The sequence below is a fragment of the Callionymus lyra genome, chromosome 14 (genome assembly GCF_982586985.1).
Source record: "Callionymus lyra chromosome 14, fCalLyr1.hap1.1, whole genome shotgun sequence".
In the NCBI taxonomy this organism is placed as follows: Eukaryota; Metazoa; Chordata; class Actinopteri; order Syngnathiformes; family Callionymidae; genus Callionymus; species Callionymus lyra.
The window spans coordinates 25,843,705-25,864,355 of NC_141831.1; the positions used below are offsets into that span (position 1 = coordinate 25,843,705).

A 20,651-nucleotide genomic window follows, 5' to 3' on the forward strand; every position below is an offset into this window, starting at 1 on the left:
AACAAACAACCACCATGGCCACGACTCCATCATTAAACTCCTTCAAGTAACTTTCTGAAAGTCAGAGTGGTGCTTACTGACAAGAACACACTCAGCAATAAACATAACAGTGAAAAAACATTTCAATTAATATTATCTTAACAGTATATTAATCTTACCTGGCTGGATGGTTACCCATTGACAGATATACATAGACGCCGCATCGACTGTAGACGTATATATATAAAGCGCCGCCATCTTGGTACTGCAGGGAAGGAGGTATTTCTCAATCAGAAAATACAATGTTTCGTTGAATTTTGGACCGATTTTCAAACGGTTTGGTCAAGCCAAAAACAAGCCACCACAAAGTTGTTGACAAATAATAACTTCTGTAATAAGAGGAATATACTCAAATGCAATAGAACTTCAAATGAAGACCTGAATGTTTTCTTGGTTATTTTCGCTTTATTAATGTCTGTCTGTCCTTCTAGCAAACAAACCACATGAAAATAGCTTGACAAATGAGACGTAATGCACTGTAGGAGCGAGTGACACTTTAACAAGATGGCCGCCCTATATACACACCGCTCTAGTGGGCGGCAGCAGTTGATGCCGTGTCTATGTATAAATGTCTATGGGGTAACCACTCCGGGTTCTTCATATTCCCATGGCTGCATCCGGTCTTTTGCATGCTAGGAGCAAAGGACTATGGGTAGAGTTGTCTTGACCTTTTTAGTACATATTTTATTGAGTTTTGTTTTGATTGTTTAAGCGCTTTGTGACCCGGGTCAGGAAAAGCGCTATATAAATACTAATTACCTACTTACTTGGTGTAGTACTAAAACGTATATATATCAACTGCAACATTGAAATATGTTTAATTTTTTACGTCTGCATACTGCAACTGCATACTTCAAATAGTTTAATCATTGATTGATTTTCGTTGCCCACAAACCTCCACGGTCGTTGCTATGGAGATGTAGCAAGCCGTCCGTCCTTGAAATAACTTTACTTAATGTGATCAAAGTCAAGTTATGTAGCAACAAGTATTTATTATTCTATATCCATGAACTTTCTTTCGTGTTTGTTATGGACCAGAACCAAGTGCAGCATTAACGTAACTCAGGACCTCATCGCAACGTGTTACCCGGCCTCACAGTTTTTTGATAAACAAAACCTGCCTATGCACTTCCTGGCTCCAAAACACGGCCAACTGGTTCCTAAGGGATTGGACCTGGGTGATTTTTGAAAAAAGTATGAAGATGGGGGAGACCTCAGCAAATGTGGTAGAGACAGAAAGAGGTTTAGACCGGGACTGGTGGTGAGACCTCCAGAAAGAATATACCTCTATAATGCAGTGTCAATGTCATTGTTGATAAATGCATATATGCCAATGTTCAGTATTCTGGTATAGCAGTTGTTTATAGCTACGTACACGCAGACTAAAAGACAAGGTTGATATGTATTATGTTCATGCTAGTTCAGGCAGTAGATTTATGTTCATTTAAGCTGTTCTAAACACTGTTATATGGAACATGACTTGTAGACTACAATACCCATAATGCCCTGCGCCATGATTATGTGTAGAACTTCCTGTGATGTTAATAAACACTTCTTGACGTGAGTCTCCCGACTCCCGAAGAATTATTATACAATACCTCCTTCTGCTTCAATGCTGTTTTAATACAATTAAAGATAGATGCATTTATTAAATATTTCATATTTATACAAAAAAAGATGTATAGTACTTTATCCAAATTACTTTTTAAAATATCAACTCCCTTTTAAGTTGAACTAATATTTACCGTTTAAAATCCAAAATATTTTACCTTGTCATCACCATCATTAATATTGTTATTATTAATGTTGTTGTTGGTTGTTTGCTGTCTTTCTAACCTTCAGTGACCTCATTGTGTGTGTGTAGGTGTTCGTAGTTACCCATAGTGCCCGCTGTATTTAATATATTCCACCTGCTTCAGCGTACAGCGTCCAAGATAATAACACTGAGGACGTGGAGCTGACATCAGTGCATCAATCGTGACATGAACACGTCACCGTGCATTGACGTAAAGTTTGCGGTGTGGGCATTAATGTACACTTCATGTTCCCACTCTGGTCATCAAACAGCCTCCAGCCTTTTTGTTGTATTTATTCTACCTCGCCACACAAGAGTAACACGACGTCCCAATGGAGCTGATAGTACATTAAAATGTTCTTTTTAATTAGCTGCAGAGAAGTGAGTTACCGCGCTTTTACCACTTAAAACTTGCAGTGCCGCTTGAGGTACGATGGCCGCTGAGATTTCTCCTTGAGGGCATTGTTAGGGTACTTGGTTGGAAAACTGTCAAATTGACAACTATGTGAGGAGATGCAGGAGAGTCAGTTCCAGGAAACATTGCAGCTCGGAGACGCTCATTAGGTGTGCACAATGTGAACTCAGGTAGGAGGAGGATTGACAAAACAAAGCTCCCTAATAAACTCAGCACACATTATCAGACAATATATTTATTACAAAACCTGGTTACTTGATCCTGTCTTGACCTCTCCATGACCCTCTTTATTGCCTCCACAACGGTCTTTAATTCTCTTCACCATTTCCAACTTGCTGTTGGGAAAGAAACTTCAAAAATGGTAATAATTTATTCCTTGTTACATTATATTTCCATTTAATAAGTTTCATTGCATTACTACTGTTTATAAATTGTAAGGCCTTACACTACTTTTATATTAATTTTGAATTACGTTCACAAAAATATAGTTTTACTATTTTAACACTGCATTATAATGGCTATGGCTCACGGCACAATAAAATTGAGACAGAGATACTGTAACCTTTTACATATAACATGTGGAATCCATAGAGCAGCAGCCTATTAGTTTTGTTTATCGCAACCTTAGTTCTGACTTGAATATGAGGTGTAAATGTGAGGATAGGGAGAATAAATGAACACAACAACAACAATAAATTACCTATCTACAGAGAGAGAGCACAATGACAACAATCTAAGATTGAAGAAGTGAAACTACAGACCAAAGAAAGACAACAAAGTATATTACATTATATTGCATAAACAGATGTAGCATGTAAAACATCAATGTTGCTACAATTTTTTAGTTCTTCCTCCTCTTACTACTTCATGCACTATAACTCCTTGAAGCAAACTAACAAAGTTCCTCTTTTTTTTTCTGAAACACGTGCAGCAACTTGGTTTTGGGTCGTATTCAGAGATAATATCCTCAATCTCAGGAGCAAACCTTTCAAATGTATGACATCCTTCGAATAGTTCACAAGCTATACAGGAAGTATCTGAGTGTCTTTTTTTCCGCCTTAGCTACTCATGCATGTGGAAAATTAAAATCAATGAAAACAAATTTATTTCAAATGAATTGTAAACCATGTTTCTGAGAGTGTATCTGAGTAATATATTACCATATTATTTTCTGTAATGCCTTACGCTACTTTGGTAGGGCAAAAAGTAATGCATTACAGTAATGCACTACTTTACTTTACTCTACATTATCCATCCACTCAACCCTGGTCTATACCTATATACGTCCATGTCCATCCATCCATCCCTCTTGTTATCCAACTCATCCTACCATCTTAGTCTCTTTCTGCTATAAGTACCTCTGTCAAGGGGTTATTTATTATTTAAATATTTATGAAATTGTTCAAAAAACAAAAGAAGCAGTTCAGGTTGCGCTCTGGGCTCATATGACTGCATTAATGCGGTCCTTGTGAGGTAATTACTGTTGATCTATTACTTATTATTAATAATAATTTCTAGTTTACCTTGAAAATATAATTTTAGATATAACCTGTTCCATGACTTAATTCTCTCATTTCTGTGTTTGTACTTCATTTGTCCTGTGCATTTATTCCCCCTCAAGATAAATAAACCGCATCTATGGTTTATTCATGATTTACACTTGACTTTCCTCTTAGTTATATTTCATGCCCAAATATGTCTAGAGTATATAGAGTTATAATAAATGATATTATTTTCTACAAAAAACAAACAGAGGAAAAAAAAATTTGTAGGACTACTAATAGCCATCCCTTTACATTTCTGGTCGTCCACTAAATATTTTTGCATTTTAAAATTGCAACTACTGACTGAACTTTCTGTAACATTAAAATATTGAAACTTTAGCAGAAGTTTAACACTCAACTAAAGTTAAGTCAACATGCTCTCCTTGTAATGCAACATTCTGTTTTCGTTTCTTAACAAGAAGGATCTGTCTCGCCTGCAGTTGATTCAGAACTCTGCAGCGAGAATTCTGACCCGCTCAAGTAGAAGAACATACATTTCTCCGATCCTTACATCTCTTCACTGGCTGGCAGTTTCTTTAAGGATCATCTTTAAAATTCTGGTTCTTACTCTCAGATCTATTCATGGTCAGGCTCCTCCTAACATCAGTGATCTGATCCAGCCTTACACCCCAGCTCGGGATCTTAGGTCTGTGGATCAGAATCTACTGATGGTTCATCGCACACGGCTCAGGACCAGAGGAGAGAAATCCTTCCAGGCGGTTGTTCCTAAACTTTGGAACGATCTTCCTCTCCATCTGCGCTTGATGGATCTACTGACTCCTTCAAGAAACATCTTAAGACCTTTTTATTTGTTCAGGCTTTTCCTTGATTTTCTGGGACTCCTGTGTTGTTCTCTGTGTAATCTTGATCTTTTTAGTATATATTTTTTGAGTATTTGTATTAGTTTTTTTTGTTGTTGTTGATTGTTTAAGGGCTTTGTGACCCTGGCCTAGAAAAGCACTCTAAAAATATAAATTACTTAGTTACTTACTTATTTGTATTATGTATAATGTAAGTTTGAAAATGTATGAACCTCAAAACCTTTGACCTTCATCGATTATTTATTTATAATAAAGTGATGTATAATGTTAAAAAAATAATTTTAATGGATTTTGGTAGGTTTGGTTGATTATTTTCTCAGTTTCTGATGTTTTGGAAACAGAATTCCACTGCAAACGTATTTGTCTTCATCCCTCAGCTGTCCCAGCATATAATGTGGCCCATCATGTTACACTCAACATTGCTGCTCCTTGCATGTTTGGTGTGAAGTCTTCGGGTGTTTGTGAATGAGTCTCTCACACGTCTTCATGTTCAGTTATTCTCTCACTTCTGTTGTCTTGCAGCCAGTGTTGATGTCGACAGGACACACCCCAATGTACACGTCCGCTGTCTCCACTCTGGTAAGAGTCCACCGCCTCCCGCCACTTAGTTATCATCATCATCAAAGCAGACCCCATCTCCCTTCATTCATGTGTATGATGTTACTCATGTGTGCGGTCCTGAGATGGCAGCCATTACCAGTATGAGGTCAGAGTTGAGGGTATCAGCGTCATTCAATGTCTGTCGTTCCTTCAACTGGTCGTGTGAGTTGAGATGTTATTAGAAGGTTATTCTTCCAACAACCATCCTACATGATCTTTCTGAATCTAAATATGAAACACAAACACTTCCATGTTACACGAGTGGTATAATCTGTGGTGGGTTTGATGTTCACCAACAATGACGTCATGCAGCAGCAGCCAGCAGTGCAGTGAACCACCTGCAGGTGTCAATGTGGAGCCATGGAGCTCAATCTTCTCCGATGAAAATGTTATTGATAGAAAATGTTTGAAGTAACTATTTATCGCTCTCAAACTAAACGTTCTCCTCAGTGATGTCATAGGTAAATATGTGTACATTTTTATATAATTATTTGTTGGGTTCAGGAATGAAAATGCAGAAAGTGTGTATTGTTTTTGGTTGTTCAAGCGCTTTGTGACCCTGGTCTAGAAAGGCGCTTTATAAATAACCTTTACTTATTTACTTACTTACATGAATATGAATTTCATTAAAGTAATAATCGATGATATCTTTTTTTTTAATCATAACATAATTAATGCATAAAAACATTTATAAAACAAAAAAAATTATAAACATCATTATTGTGTGAGTTTAGATAAATATTCTTCCCAGATCCTTCTTATTCATAATATTCTACAGATAACACTTGACAACGTTATTTATTATAAAAGAAACCAAAAACATAACTTTTGGCAGGTAAATATCGCAAGCACTTCCAGTAGAGACAGTGTAGATGTGATCGGGAAGCGCTCGCAATATTATATATAAACTAACTATAAACTTCTGCTACAAACTATCTTAAAATATAAACTTATTGAAGTTTTTCTGGAACAATTCCTCTCGTGGAGGCTAATACAAGATGGACATAACAAACGAGCACCGTGGAGGTATTTGTATGTTTTGGAGATAATGGCGAAGACAACTGAGCTCCAGTCACTTCATTAAAATGAACATTTTTGTCTATAACTCTAAATAAAAACAGATTACTATGAAAATAATCCCAACCCTTAGTCTATTGTGTATACTTTTGTTTACTAGTTATTATAAATAAACATACAATATATGTATCTTATAGTTCAAATGAAAAAATATTAGAGTGTGAGAGTGCGCATGAGAGTGCGCATGTAAGTTCATGTATGAATGAATAGGAGTGCGAGTGAGTTAGAGTGACAGAGCGTCTGAGTACTTGTGAGTGAGAGTATGTGTGAGAGTGAGAGTACATCTGAGTGTGTGAGAGTGTGTTAGAGTAGGTGTGAGTTAAAGCGAGAGTACATCTGAGTGTGTGTGAGAGTGTGTTAGAGTAGGTGAGAGTGAGAGTACATCTGAGTGTGTGAGAGTGTGTTAGAGTAGGTGTGAGTTAAAGCGAGAGTACATCTGAGTGTGTGTGAGAGTGTGTTAGAGTAGGTGAGAGTGAGAGTACATCTGAGTGTGTGAGAGTGTGTTAGAGTAGGTGTGAGTTAAAGCGAGAGTACATCTGAGTGTGTGTGAGTGTGTTAGAGTAGGTGTGAGTTAAAGTGAGAGTACATCTGAGTGTGTGAGAGTGTGTTAGAGTAGGTGTGAGTTAAAGCGAGAGTACATCTGAGTGTGTGAGAGTGTGTTAGAGTAGGTGTGAGTTAAAGCGAGAGTACATCTGAGTGTGTGTGAGAGTGTGTTAGAGTAGGTGAGAGTGAGAGTACATCTGAGTGTGTGAGAGTGTGTTAGAGTAGGTGTGAGTTAAAGCGAGAGTACATCTGAGTGTGTGTGAGAGTGTGTTAGAGTAGGTGAGAGTGAGAGTACATCTGAGTGTGTGAGAGTGTGTTAGAGTAGGTGTGAGTTAAAGCGAGAGTACATCTGAGTGTGTGTGAGTGTGTTAGAGTAGGTGTTAGTTAAAGTGAGAGTACATCTGAGTGTGTGAGAGTGTGTTAGAGTAGGTGTGAGTTAAAGCGAGAGTACATCTGAGTGTGTGAGAGTGTGTTAGAGTAGGTGAGAGTGAGAGTACATCTGAGTGTGTGAGAGTGTGTTAGAGTAAGTGTGAGTTAAAGCGAGAGTACATCTGAGTGTGTGTGAGAGTGTGTTAGAGTAGGTGAGAGTGAGAGTACATCTGAGTGTGTGAGAGTGTGTTAGAGTAGGTGTGAGTTAAAGCGAGAGTACATCTGAGTGTGTGTGAGAGTGTGTTAGAGTAGGTGTGAGTTAAAGTGAGAGTACATCTGAGTGTGTGAGAGTGTGTTAGAGTAGGTGTGAGTTAAAGCGAGAGTACATCTGAGTGTGTGAGAGTGTGTTAGAGTAGGTGAGAGTGAGAGTACATCTGAGTGTGTGAGAGTGTGTTAGAGTAAGTGTGAGTTAAAGCGAGAGTACATCTGAGTGTGTGTGAGTGTGTTAGAGTAGGTGCGAGTTAAAGCGAGAGTACATCTGAGTGTGTGTGAGAGTGTGTTAGAGTAGGTGTGAGTTAAAGTGAGAGTACATCTGAGTGTGTGTGAGAGTGTGTTAGAGTAGGTGTGAGTTAAAGTGAGAGTACATCTGAGTGTGTGAGAGTGTGTTAGAGTAGGTGTGAGTTAAAGCGAGAGTACATCTGAGTGTGTCTGAGAGTGTGTTAGAGTAGGTGAGAGTGAGAGTACATCTGAGTGTGTGAGAGTGTGTTAGAGTAGGTGTGAGTTAAAGTGAGAGTACATCTGAGTGTGTGTGAGTGTGTTAGAGTAGGTGTGAGTTAAAGTGAGAGTACATCTGAGTGTGTGAGAGTGTGTTAGAGTAAGTGTGAGTTAAAGTGAGAGTACATCTGAGTGTGTGAGAGTGTGTTAGAGTAGGTGTGAGTTAAAGCGAGAGTACATCTGAGTGTGTGAGAGTGTGTTAGAGTAGGTGAGAGTGAGAGTACATCTGAGTGTGTGAGAGTGTGTTAGAGTAAGTGTGAGTTAAAGTGAGAGTACATCTGAGTGTGTGAGAGTGTGTTAGAGTAGGTGTGAGTTAAAGCGAGAGTACATCTGAGTGTGTGAGAGTGTGTTAGAGTAGGTGTGAGTTAAAGCGAGAGTACATCTGAGTGTGTGAGAGTGTGTTAGAGTAGGTGAGAGTGAGAGTACATCTGAGTGTGTGAGAGTGTGTTAGAGTAAGTGTGAGTTAAAGCGAGAGTACATCTGAGTGTGTGTGAGAGTGTGTTAGAGTAGGTGAGAGTGAGAGTACATCTGAGTGTGTGAGAGTGTGTTAGAGTAGGTGTGAGTTAAAGCGAGAGTACATCTGAGTGTGTGAGAGTGTGTTAGAGTAGGTGTGAGTTAAAGCGAGAGTACATCTGAGTGTGTGTGAGAGTGTGTAGAAGTAGGTGTGAGTTAAAGTGAGAGTACATCTGAGTGTGTGAGAGTGTGTTAGAGTAGGTGAGAGTGAGAGTACATCTGAGTGTGTGAGAGTGTGTTAGAGTAGGTGTGAGTTAAAGTGAGAGTACATCTGAGTGTGTGAGAGTGTGTTAGAGTAGGTGTGAGTTAAAGCGAGAGTACATCTGAGTGTGTGAGAGTGTGTTAGAGTAGGTGAGAGTGAGAGTACATCTGAGTGTGTGAGAGTGTGTTAGAGTAAGTGTGAGTTAAAGCGAGAGTACATCTGAGTGTGTGTGAGAGTGTGTTAGAGTAGGTGAGAGTGAGAGTACATCTGAGTGTGTGAGAGTGTGTTAGAGTAGGTGTGAGTTAAAGTGAGAGTACATCTGAGTGTGTGAGAGTGTGTTAGAGTAGGTGTGAGTTAAAGCGAGAGTACATCTGAGTGTGTGAGAGTGTGTTAGAGTAGGTGAGAGTGAGAGTACATCTGAGTGTGTGAGAGTGTGTTAGAGTAAGTGTGAGTTAAAGTGAGAGTACATCTGAGTGTGTGAGAGTGTGTTAGAGTAGGTGTGAGTTAAAGCGAGAGTACATCTGAGTGTGTGAGAGTGTGTTAGAGTAGGTGTGAGTTAAAGCGAGAGTACATCTGAGTGTGTGAGAGTGTGTTAGAGTAGGTGAGAGTGAGAGTACATCTGAGTGTGTGAGAGTGTGTTAGAGTAAGTGTGAGTTAAAGCGAGAGTACATCTGAGTGTGTGTGAGAGTGTGTTAGAGTAGGTGAGAGTGAGAGTACATCTGAGTGTGTGAGAGTGTGTTAGAGTAGGTGTGAGTTAAAGCGAGAGTACATCTGAGTGTGTGAGAGTGTGTTAGAGTAGGTGTGAGTTAAAGCGAGAGTACATCTGAGTGTGTGTGAGAGTGTGTAGAAGTAGGTGTGAGTTAAAGTGAGAGTACATCTGAGTGTGTGAGAGTGTGTTAGAGTAGGTGTGAGTTAAAGCGAGAGTACATCTGAGTGTGTCTGAGAGTGTGTTAGAGTAGGTGAGAGTGAGAGTACATCTGAGTGTGTGAGAGTGTGTTAGAGTAGGTGTGAGTTAAAGTGAGAGTACATCTGAGTGTGTGAGAGTGTGTTAGAGTAGGTGTGAGTTAAAGCGAGAGTACATCTGAGTGTGTGAGAGTGTGTTAGAGTAGGTGAGAGTGAGAGTACATCTGAGTGTGTGAGAGTGTGTTAGAGTAAGTGTGAGTTAAAGCGAGAGTACATCTGAGTGTGTGTGAGAGTGTGTTAGAGTAGGTGAGAGTGAGAGTACATCTGAGTGTGTTAGAGTAGGTGAGAGTTAAAGCGAGAGTACATCTGAGTGTGTGTGTGTGTTAGAGTAGGTGTGAGTTAAAGCGAGAGTACATCTGAGTGTGTGTGAGAGTGTGTTAGAGTAGGTGAGAGTGAGAGTACATCTGAGTGTGTGAGAGTGTGTTAGAGTAGGTGTGAGTTAAAGCGAGAGTACATCTGAGTGTGTGTGAGAGTGTGTTAAAGTAGGTGTGAGTGAGAGTACATCTGAGTGTGTGAGAGTGTGTTAGAGTAGGTGAGAGTGAGAGTACATCTGAGTGTGTGAGAGTGTGTTTGAGTAGGTGTGAGTTAAAGCGAGAGTACATCTGAGTGTGTGTGAGAGTGTGTTAGAGTAGGTGAGAGTGAGAGTACATCTGAGTGTGTGAGAGTGTGTTAGAGTAGGTGTGAGTTAAAGTGAGAGTACATCTGAGTGTGTGTGAGAGTGTGTTAGAGTAGGTGAGAGTGAGAGTACATCTGAGTGTGTGTGAGAGTGTGTTAGAGTAGGTGAGAGTGAGAGTACATCTGAGTGTGTGTGAGAGTGTGTTAGAGTATGTGAGAGTGAGAGTACATCTGAGTGTGTGAGAGTGTGTTAGAGTAGGTGTGAGTTAAAGCGAGAGTACATCTGAGTGTGTGTGAGAGTGTGTTAGAGTAGGTGAGAGTGAGAGTACATCTGAGTGTGTGAGAGTGTGTTAGAGTAGGTGTGAGTTAAAGTGAGAGTACATCTGAGTGTGTGTGAGAGTGTGTTAGAGTATGTGAGAGTGAGAGTACATCTGAGTGTGTGTGAGAGTGTGTTAGAGTAGGTGAGAGTGAGAGTACATCTGAGTGTGTGAGAGTGTGTTAGAGTAGGTGTGAGTTAAAGTGAGAGTACATCTGAGTGTGTGTGAGAGTGTGTTAGAGTAGGTGTGAGTTCATCTGAGTGTGTGAAAGTGTGTGTTAGAGTAGGTGTGAGTGTGTGTTATTGGAGTGCACCTGAGAGGAAGATATTTCAGAGCGGTACATTGACGTTTGCATCTTCACCACAATCCAATTATTGATAAACTAAATTGTAATAGTTGCTGACTTTGCATCTATGGATTTTTTTCAGTGGGTGCGTGTGTGCATCTGAGTGTGAGTGCGTATAAGAGCTGTGCCTGTCTTTCTGCTTGTGCGTGTGAATGTGTCTGCCTGTAAGACAATGTGTGTTTGTGTCTGTGTTTCTGTGAGCTGTGTGTGTGTGAAATGTGTGTGTATGATAGTATGAGGGGCTGTCTATCCAACTCGCTAACATCTACTATCAAACTCTGTCACATCTACCATCAAACTCTCACACGTCTATTAACAAACTCTCTCACATCTACTATCAAACTCTCTCACGTCTACTATCAAACTCTCTCATGTCTACTATCAAACTCTCCAACGCCTTCTATCAAACTCTCTCAGACCTTTTATCAAATTCTCTCAGACCTTCTATCAAACTCTCTCACACCTTCTATCAAACCCTCTAACATCTATCAAACCCTCTCACATCTACTATCAAACTCTCTCACGTCTACTATTAAACTCTCTCACATCTACTATCAAACTCTCTCAAATCCACCATGAAACTATCTCACGTCTACTATCAAACTCTCTCACGTCTACTATCAAACTCTCTCACACATTCTATGAAACTCTCTCACAACATCTATCAAATTCGCTAACATCTACTATTAAACCCTCTCACATCTACTATCAAACTCTCTCACATCTACTATCAAACTCTCACACGTTCTGTCAAACTCTCTCACACCTTCTATCAAACCCTCTAACATCTATCAAACCCTCTCACATCTATTATCAAACTCTCTCACGTCTACTATTAAACTCTCTCACATCTACTATCAAACTCTCTCAAATCCACCATGAAACTATCTCACGTCTACTATCAAACTCTCTCACGTCTACTATCAAACTCTCACACATTCTATGAAACTCTCTCACAACATCTATCAAATTCGCTAACATCTACTATCAAACCCTCTAACATCTATCAAACCCTCTCACATCTACTATCAAACTCTCTCATGTCTACTATTAAACTCTCTCACATCTACTATCAAACTCTCTCAAATCCACCATGAAACTATCTCACGTCTACTATCAAACTCTCTCACGTCTACTATCAAACTCTCACACATTCTATGAAACTCTCTCACAACATCTATCAAATTCGCTAACATCTACTATTAAACCCTCTCACATCTACTATCAAACTCTCTCACATCTTCTATAAAACTCTCTCACACCTTCTGTAAACCTCTCTCACACCTGCGATTAAACACTCTCACACCTTCTATTAAACTTTCACATCTACTATCAAACTCTCTCACACCTTCTATCAAACTCTCTCACATCTACCATCAGACTCTATCAGGTCTACTATCAAACCCTCTCACGTCTACTATCAAACTCTTTCAAACCTTCTATCAAACTCTCTCACACCTTCTATCAAACTCTCTCACACATTCTATCAAACCCTCTCACATCTACTATCACACTATCTCACACCTTCTATGAAACTCTCTCACATCTACTATCAAACTCTCTCACACCTTCTATGAAACTCTCTTACATCTACTATCAGACTATCTCACACCTTCTATGAAACTCTCTCACATCTACTACTTTCATACATCTACTATCAAACTATCTCACAACTTCTATCAAACTCTCACGGGTTCTGTCAAACTCTCAAATATTCTATAAAACTCTCTCACACATTCTGTAAAACTCTCTCACATCTACTATCAAACTCTCTCACATCTACTATCAAACTCTCTCACACCTTCTATCAAACTCTCTCACATCTACTATCAAACTCTCTCACACCTTCTATTAAACTTTCACATCTACTATCAAACTCTCTCACACCTTCTATCAAACTTGCTAAAATCTACTATCAAACCCTCTCACATCTACTATCAAACTCTCTCACACCTTCTATCAAACTCTCTCACATCTTCTATCAAACCCTCTCACATCTACTATCAAACTCTCATACATCTACTATCAAACTATCTCACACCTTCTATCAAACTCTCATGGGTTCTGTCAAACTCTCTCAAATATTCTATAAAACTCTCTCACACATTCTGTAAAACTCTCTCACATCTGCTATCAAACTCTCTCACATCTACTATCAAACTCTCTCACACCTTCTATCAAACTCTCTCACACCTACTATCAAACTCTCTCACACCTTATATTAAACTCTCACATCTACTATCAAACTCTCTCACACCTTCTATCAAACTCTCTCACATCTACTATCAAACTCTCTTACAAATTCTGTCAAACTCTCTCACCCCATCTATCAAACTTGCTAAAATCTACTATCAAACCCTCTCACATCTACTATCAAACTCTCTCACACCTTCTATCAAACTCTCTCACATCTACTATCAAACTCTCTCACACCTTCTATTAAACTCTCACATCTACTATCAAACTCTCACACCTTCTATCAAACTCTCTCACATCTACTATCAAACTCTCTTACAAATTCTGTCAAACTCTCTCACCCCATCTATCAAACTTGCTAAAATCTACTATCAAACCCTCTCACATCTACTATCAAACTCTCTCACACCTTCTATTAAACTCTCACACCTTCTATTAAACTCTCACATCTACTATCAAACTCTCTCACACCTTCTATCAAACTCTCTCACCCCATCTATCAAACTTGCTAAAATCTACTATCAAACCCTCTCACATCTACTATCAAACCCTCTCACATCTACCATCAAACTCTCTCACACCTTCTATCAAACTCTCTCACATCTACAATAAAACTCTCTCACACCTTCTATCAAAATCGCTCACATCTACCATCGAACTCTCTCACACCTTCTATCAAACTCTCTTACATCTACTATCAAACTCTCTCTCATCTACTATCAAACTCTTTCAAACCTTCTATCAAATTCTCTCACACCTTCTATTAAACTCTCTCACACATTCTGTCAAACTCTCTCACACCTTCTATGAAACTCTCTCACACCAGCTATCAAACTCTCTCACCCAATCTATCAAACTTGCTAAAATCTACTATCAAACCCTCTCACATCTACTATCAAACCCTCTCACATCAAGCTCTCTCGCATCTACTATCAAACTCTGTTACACATTCTGTCAAGCTCTCTCACAGCTTCTATGAAACTCTCTCACACCATCCATCAAACTCGCTAAAATCTACTATCAAACCCTTTCACATCTACTATTAAACTCTCTCACACCTTCTGTCAAACTCTCTCACACCTTCTATCAAACTCTCTCACACCTTCTATCAAACTCTCTCACACCTATCAAACTCTCTCACACCTATCAAACTCTCTCACACCTTCTCACAAACTCTCTCACACATATCAAGCTCTCATCTACTATAAAATGTATGAGCACTTAATAGTGCTTGTATGAGGACTCGATTGTAAGTAAGTAAGTAATCATTTTTATCCATATAATACTTTTCCAGACCAGGTTCACAAAGCGCTTAAACAATCAAAACAATACTCACTAGAATATATACTTTAAAGGTCAAGATAAAACTGACAACAACACAGGAGTTCCAGGAAATCAAGGAAAAGCCTGAACAAATAAAAAGGTCTTAAGATGTTTCTTGAAGGAGTCAGTAGATCATCAAACACAGAGGGAGGGAGGAGAGGAAGAGCTTAGGAGCAACAGCCTGGAAGGATTTCTCTCCTCTGGTCCTGAACCGTGTGCGTGGAACCATCAGTAGATTCTGATCCTTCAACCTCAGAGCCCGAGCTGGGGTGTAAGGCTGGATCAGATCAGTGATGTAAGGAGGAGTCTGACCATGAATAGTTCTGAACCAGAATTTTAAAATTGATCCTGAAAGAAACTGGAAGCCAGTGAAGAGTTTTAAGGATCGGAGAAATGTGAGTTCTTCTACTTGAGCGGGTTAGAATTCTCGCTGCATAGTTCTGAATCAACTGCAGGCGAGACAGATCCTTCTTGTTAAGACATGAAAACAAACTGTTACAATAGTCCAGACGAGAAGAAACAAACGCATGGATTACAAGCTCCAGATCATGTTGTGACAACATTTTCCTAAGTTTAGAGATTTCTCTCAGTTGAAGGAAAACGTTTCTGGTCAGTTTTCTGCAGTGTTATTGTTTTTAGATAACAACAATTAACCAACCAGATGTTTACAAATGTAAATGATAAATTGAGGATATAAATCTCGCCCAAAAAGAGTTCTACTGCTTCATCTGCCTTTTTGTGTGTGTTTGCAAATTATCGTCATTTCCTGAGAAACTCTTGAGATGATTCCAACCACCAAATAAGTGGACGACCTCTTGGAGTTACAGCATTGTGATCCCAGGATAATGAGTATTTTGCAGCTCTTTCTGTTGCATGTCCTGGTCATCTGTGGAGAAATAATGAAACATTTAAAGGTTCACTATTTTTATTTCTATGAATTCCCTTTTTTTTTAATATTCTCTGCCATGTTCTCATGCCGATCTTTATACCATCTACTGTGATGAGTAAATGAAGTATTTCCCATGAGTCCCACCTCAGGAAAAATAGGACTGATCTAAACTTTCTACCATATCCCCCTTTAGTTAATGAATGATTTGGCTTCTTTGTTTTCAAATGACATCAATTTGAAAAGGAAATCAGAGACAGACGGGGAGTAATGTTGGACAAAGAATAATAGATTTGGAAATTCATCAGTCTCAATACACCGGAGTGCGTGTAAACAAACACTCGTCTAAATATAAAAACCCGATAAAATTCAACAAGCACACAGTATTACTGTGTGAAACTTACTTCTTCGTGATCTAATTCAGATCCAACTCTATATCCTTAACTAGAGGAACAAACTTTTATAGACCGTAAAACTTTTTTCACGGTTGTAACACAAGTAACGGTCTGACTGGAAACATGCAAAAACGTTCCTAGTGATAGAAATAATATAGCTGCAATAGTATATTAAAAAGATACTATATAAAGTTAATGTGCACAACGAGAGCTAATAATAATAAAACAACTAACATGCTTATCTTCTAAGTGTTAAATTCATTCTACAGGCTCCACAGCTTTGTAAAAAGTTCAGTGCTTAGACGCACTTCAGGCGGATATGACGTATTTATTTACGTTTATTAACTACGTTATTAATGCGATAATATCAGAAAATAACCTGATGTTTTAAAAAATAACATGATACCAATCCTAAAATGTGTATTAAAGTGCTGGAGATTAAATAATGATTAAATAACTTTATTTTGAATTTATTTTTAAGGGCGCGGCTTCCTTTGAGATCAAGTTGGCTTCCTTTTATGTCAAGACCTCTCACACTCACTATCAAGTGCTCATGCACTTACATACAAGATCTCTTACATGTACTATGAAATACTCATACACATACAATCGAGAACTCATACAAGTACTAAGTGCTCATACAGAGTTTGATAGAAGGTGTGAGAGAGTTTGATAGAAGGTGTGAGAGAGTTTGATAGAAGGTGTGAGAGTTTGATAGTAGATGTGAGAGGGTTTGATAGAAGGTGTGAGAGTTTGATAGTAGACGTGAGAGAGTTTGATAGAAGGTGTGAGAGAGTTTGATAGTAGATGTAAGAGTTTGATAGTAGATGTGAGAGAGTTTGATAGTAGATGTGAGAGAGTTTGATAGAAGGTGTGAGAGGGTTTGATAGTAGATGTGAGTTTGATAGTAGATCTGAGAGAGTTTGATAGAAGGTGTGAGAGAGTTTGATAGTAGATGTGAGAGAGTTTGATAGAAGATGTGAGAGGGTTTGATAGTAGATGTGAGAGAGTTTGATAGAAGATGTGAGAGAGTGAGTGTTTCTGTGAGCTGTGTGTGTCTGTCTGCTTGTGGGTGTGTTTGACACAGAATGTTTTTGTTTCTCTGTGTGCACGAATGAGTGCGAGTGTGTCTGTGAGCGAAAGTGAGAGTGTGTGAATAAGAAACGTTGAGTGAATGTAAGAGTTTGCAAGTGAGTGTGTGTGGAAGCATGTAAGAGCGTGTGAGATGGTGTGTGTGTGAGAGTGTTTGTTAGTGTGAACGTGCCAGCTAGAGTAAGTGAGTGAGAGTGCGAGTGAGTGAGTGTGTGAGTGCAAGTGAGTGAGTATGATTGTGTGAGTAGGAGCATGTGAGTAAGATATGTAAGAAGTGAGTGTGTGAATGAGCATTTGTGAGCATGTGAGTGTGAGACAAACAGAGAGGCCCCAGAATAATTGAGAAAAACCTGCAAAAGTAAAAAGATAAGGTAAGATGCTTCTTGAAGGAGTCAGTAGATCCATCAAGTGCAAAGAGAGAGGACGGTCGTTCCAAAGTTTAGGAGCAACAGCCTGGAAGGATTTCTCTCCTCTGGTCCTGAACCGTGTGTGCGAGGAACCATCAGTAGATTCTGATCCACAGACCTCAGAGCCCGAGCTGGGGTGTAAGGCTGGATCAGATCAGTGATGTAAGGAGGAGCCTGACCATGAATAGCTCTCAAAGTAAGAACCAGAATTTTAAAATTGATTCTGAAAGAAACTGGCAGCCAGTGAAGAATTTTAAGGATCAGGGAAATGTGAGTTCTTCTACTAGAGCTGGTCAGAACAGCTCCTTCTTGTTTAGACATGAACGAGTTTGTAAGTGTGTGTAGTGAATCAGGTGCTGAGTAACTTGATACATAGATTAGTTGAAACGTTATTTTTCTAATCTTCCTCACCAGAGAAATTTCACAAAAATGGTCAAGGCAGCCAAGGCAAACACTCCACCGGTTTATGGAGTCCATGTTATGTTATCCACTCATCTGGCGCAGATTTGGTTTCTATCTTCATTTTTCTCTTCTAATAAATGTTTAAATATGATCCCATCCTTGTAATTACTGTGCAGCAGCAGCAGGTTCTCTCAGAAGCAGCGGGTCAAGAGCAGGGGGAAGAAGAGGAAATATTCATACTGTGGAGGATGGGTGGAAGGGTGGGGGCAGTTCAGTTTGAGTGACAGATAGACAGATGAAAGAGACCTTGTGATAGCACGGCTGAAAAAATGACATGGGAGACAGAGCGATTGAAGTTTAAGGAAATAAGGAGTGATATCAGTTCTTCACCTTGTCCTTATGTTCAATCATCGAGTGTGAGCCTTCATATTTGAAGTTGTCTTTTCTGGTTACTGTTCAACTCCAGCTGCTTCTCAAGGCTTCAGTGCAATGAAGTATCATTCAGGTAATGAAGCATTTCTATAACACAGATCATACAACTTTAAACCAACAGCATGAGAGAAATTTCTCTTTTAATGTCTCTGTGTAGCTTATGGTAAAACGTATCACAATCCTACACATTTTCTCGTCCTTGTTCTCAATCTTTAAAAAAGTGAACCCATAATCAAATGGTCAATTGAAAAAAGCTGAACCAATATGGATGAAAACATCAAGTGCATAATATGATATTTAGAAATTGAAATATACAGAAGTATATATTTGAAATAGAGTCTGAGTCTGATTAGATGATAATATGGATAAATAAAAGTATAACATATAAAAGGTATATATAAGGTATACCAGAGTAAGATTGGATGAGCTGGTGTTAGCTCCCCCCTGTTTAATGAACTAATAAAATACAAATAAATATCAATATCAGTTCATTATTCGACTAACTCTGTGTACTACAGAACCCTGCCAGACCTTCAACGAGTCCCTTCTGACCGGCTCAGCTATGGAGTGTCCTTTCAAGTTCAGCCAATGTATATAATTCCTCCCACTTTCACATCGTGGAGTGAGGCAGCTAAGTAATTGCCATCAAACTGCCGCCCGCTCTGCAGCTGAGAGGGGAGGGGAACAGTGGGATCTGTGAACTGTACTCGTCCTGAGCGCAGACCAAAGCACGGAGACCTCAGAATCACACCCAGGATCCTACACTTCTCTTCAGATCTGTGTGATGGACGAGCCAACTTCTTCCAGGGCGATCAATCTCCGGTTGAAGCTTCAATCTGTTCTGGACACATTATGGATTTTAACATCGTCTCCGATCTAATGGCTCAGCTCGTCGTGGAGGTTTTGTCATCTTAAGTTCCAGCTCACAGACAGTATGTTGATGACGGTGTGGTATGCTAAAAAGATGGCCTCTCGTTTCCTCAACAATGTCCGGAAAGCCAAAAAACAACAAATGCATCAGAGGATGGTAGGATTGTGAGGATTTGACTGCCGTTGAATGTCATTCATTTTTTAGATGTGGACGTGGAGTTATCTTTGCTCTCGCTTCACGTGAATGTAGTGAAGACAAAAACAGCTGACTCATCAACCACGTCTTCACATGTTCTTCTCATGAATGGATCTGGAGTTTAGTTATCTCGGAATTCTGTCGAGAGGATAGAGAAGGTCACAGAGAAAGCTGCGGACACACACCTCTTCATGTCCTAGAAGCATCATTGTGTTCAGTGTGCGGACGTGACATGAGCGTCCGATGTGTTTACATATCTGCCGATTGTGCTCACATAAGAGAAGCTGCAGTAAATTTGGGGTGAAAGATCCAGGCGTGGATGGATGTGAACGCTGCTGTTGAGACGTGTCTGCTAAGATAAAGCAGGGACACAGCAGCCAAACACTGTAAATCTAAACGAGTGCTGCGTCCGGTGACAGAGTGGAGAGACTGTGTCATCCCTGCAGGGGAAGAACCTGCATCGAGCTCTCGGCTGGACCCACTTGTTATTCCTTCTCCAGATAGAATGAGTTTGACGTAATGTTCCACAGCATGGCTGGTTGGACGCAGCTAGATTGGTGTGTCCGATACATTTTTGCCGTTTTAATTGAATGTTGAGCAGAAAATGCTGAGACGTGTGGTTTAAAAGACTTCATGAGGTTGAATGTAACCTAATGGTTTAAATTAGTTACTTTTTGTACTTTTGTGCACGCAGCTGATTAGTACTTTGTTTAAATATAAATGTCAGTTATAAAATAGCATGTTTTCTTTATTGAAGACATGAGTAATACACAGTGACGTGCGGTGAGGTTCATGGTTGATGAGGCACTGACTCCTTTAGTAAGTAAGTAAGTAAGTAAGTAATTTTTATTTGTATAGCGCTTTTCCAGACATCAAATCATCAAAACAATATTCAATTAATTATATATTTTAAAGATCAAGATAAAACTGAGAACACAACAGGAGTTCCAGAAAATCAAGGAACAGCCTGAACAAATAGAAACGTCTTAAGATGTTTCTTAAAAGAGTCAGTAGATCCATCAAGTGCAGAGAGAGAGGAAGATCGTTCCAAAGCTTAGGAGCAACAGCCTGAAAAGATTTCTCTCCTCTGGTCCTGAACCGTGCGCGAGGAACCATAAGTAGATTCTGATCCACAGACCACAGAGCCCGAGCTGGGGTACTTGAGCGGGTTAGAATTCTAGCTGCAGAGTCAGTTTTACAAGTATATAAACCCAAAAGAGTAGCTTATTCAATTGGCTACTGGTTATTTCATATCTCAACAGCATTCTTTACACACACATGCACACACACACAACAATCAATAGATCGAAAAATGAATTAACTGATATAAATAATTCCAAAAAAAGATTAGCAAACGTGGATTTTAAACAGCATAGAGTATGAACGTGATCATAAAGGATTACAAGGAAGATGCAGCTGATTAAATGCTCTTAATTTACAAGCCGAACGTTTATTTCCACCTTTTGAGGGGAAGTTACCGTAAAGTGAAGCGAGAACTCTCCAGATTTAAATTTGGCTC

At 39.3% G+C, this 20,651-nt stretch overlaps 1 protein-coding gene across 4 annotated transcripts in view; it reads left to right on the forward strand.

The window, feature by feature from the left end:
- dlg4a (discs, large homolog 4a (Drosophila)) overlaps positions 1 to 20,651 on the forward strand; it is a 75,957-nt gene that overhangs the window by 31,444 nt on the left and 23,862 nt on the right. For all 4 annotated transcript variants that reach the window (XM_087806819.1, XM_087806818.1, XM_087806815.1 and 1 more), the window contains exon 3: positions 5,137 to 5,193. In XM_087806819.1, coding sequence (XP_087662945.1) covers positions 5,137 to 5,193 — 57 coding nt within the window. The remainder of the gene's footprint in view (positions 1 to 5,136; positions 5,194 to 20,651) is intronic.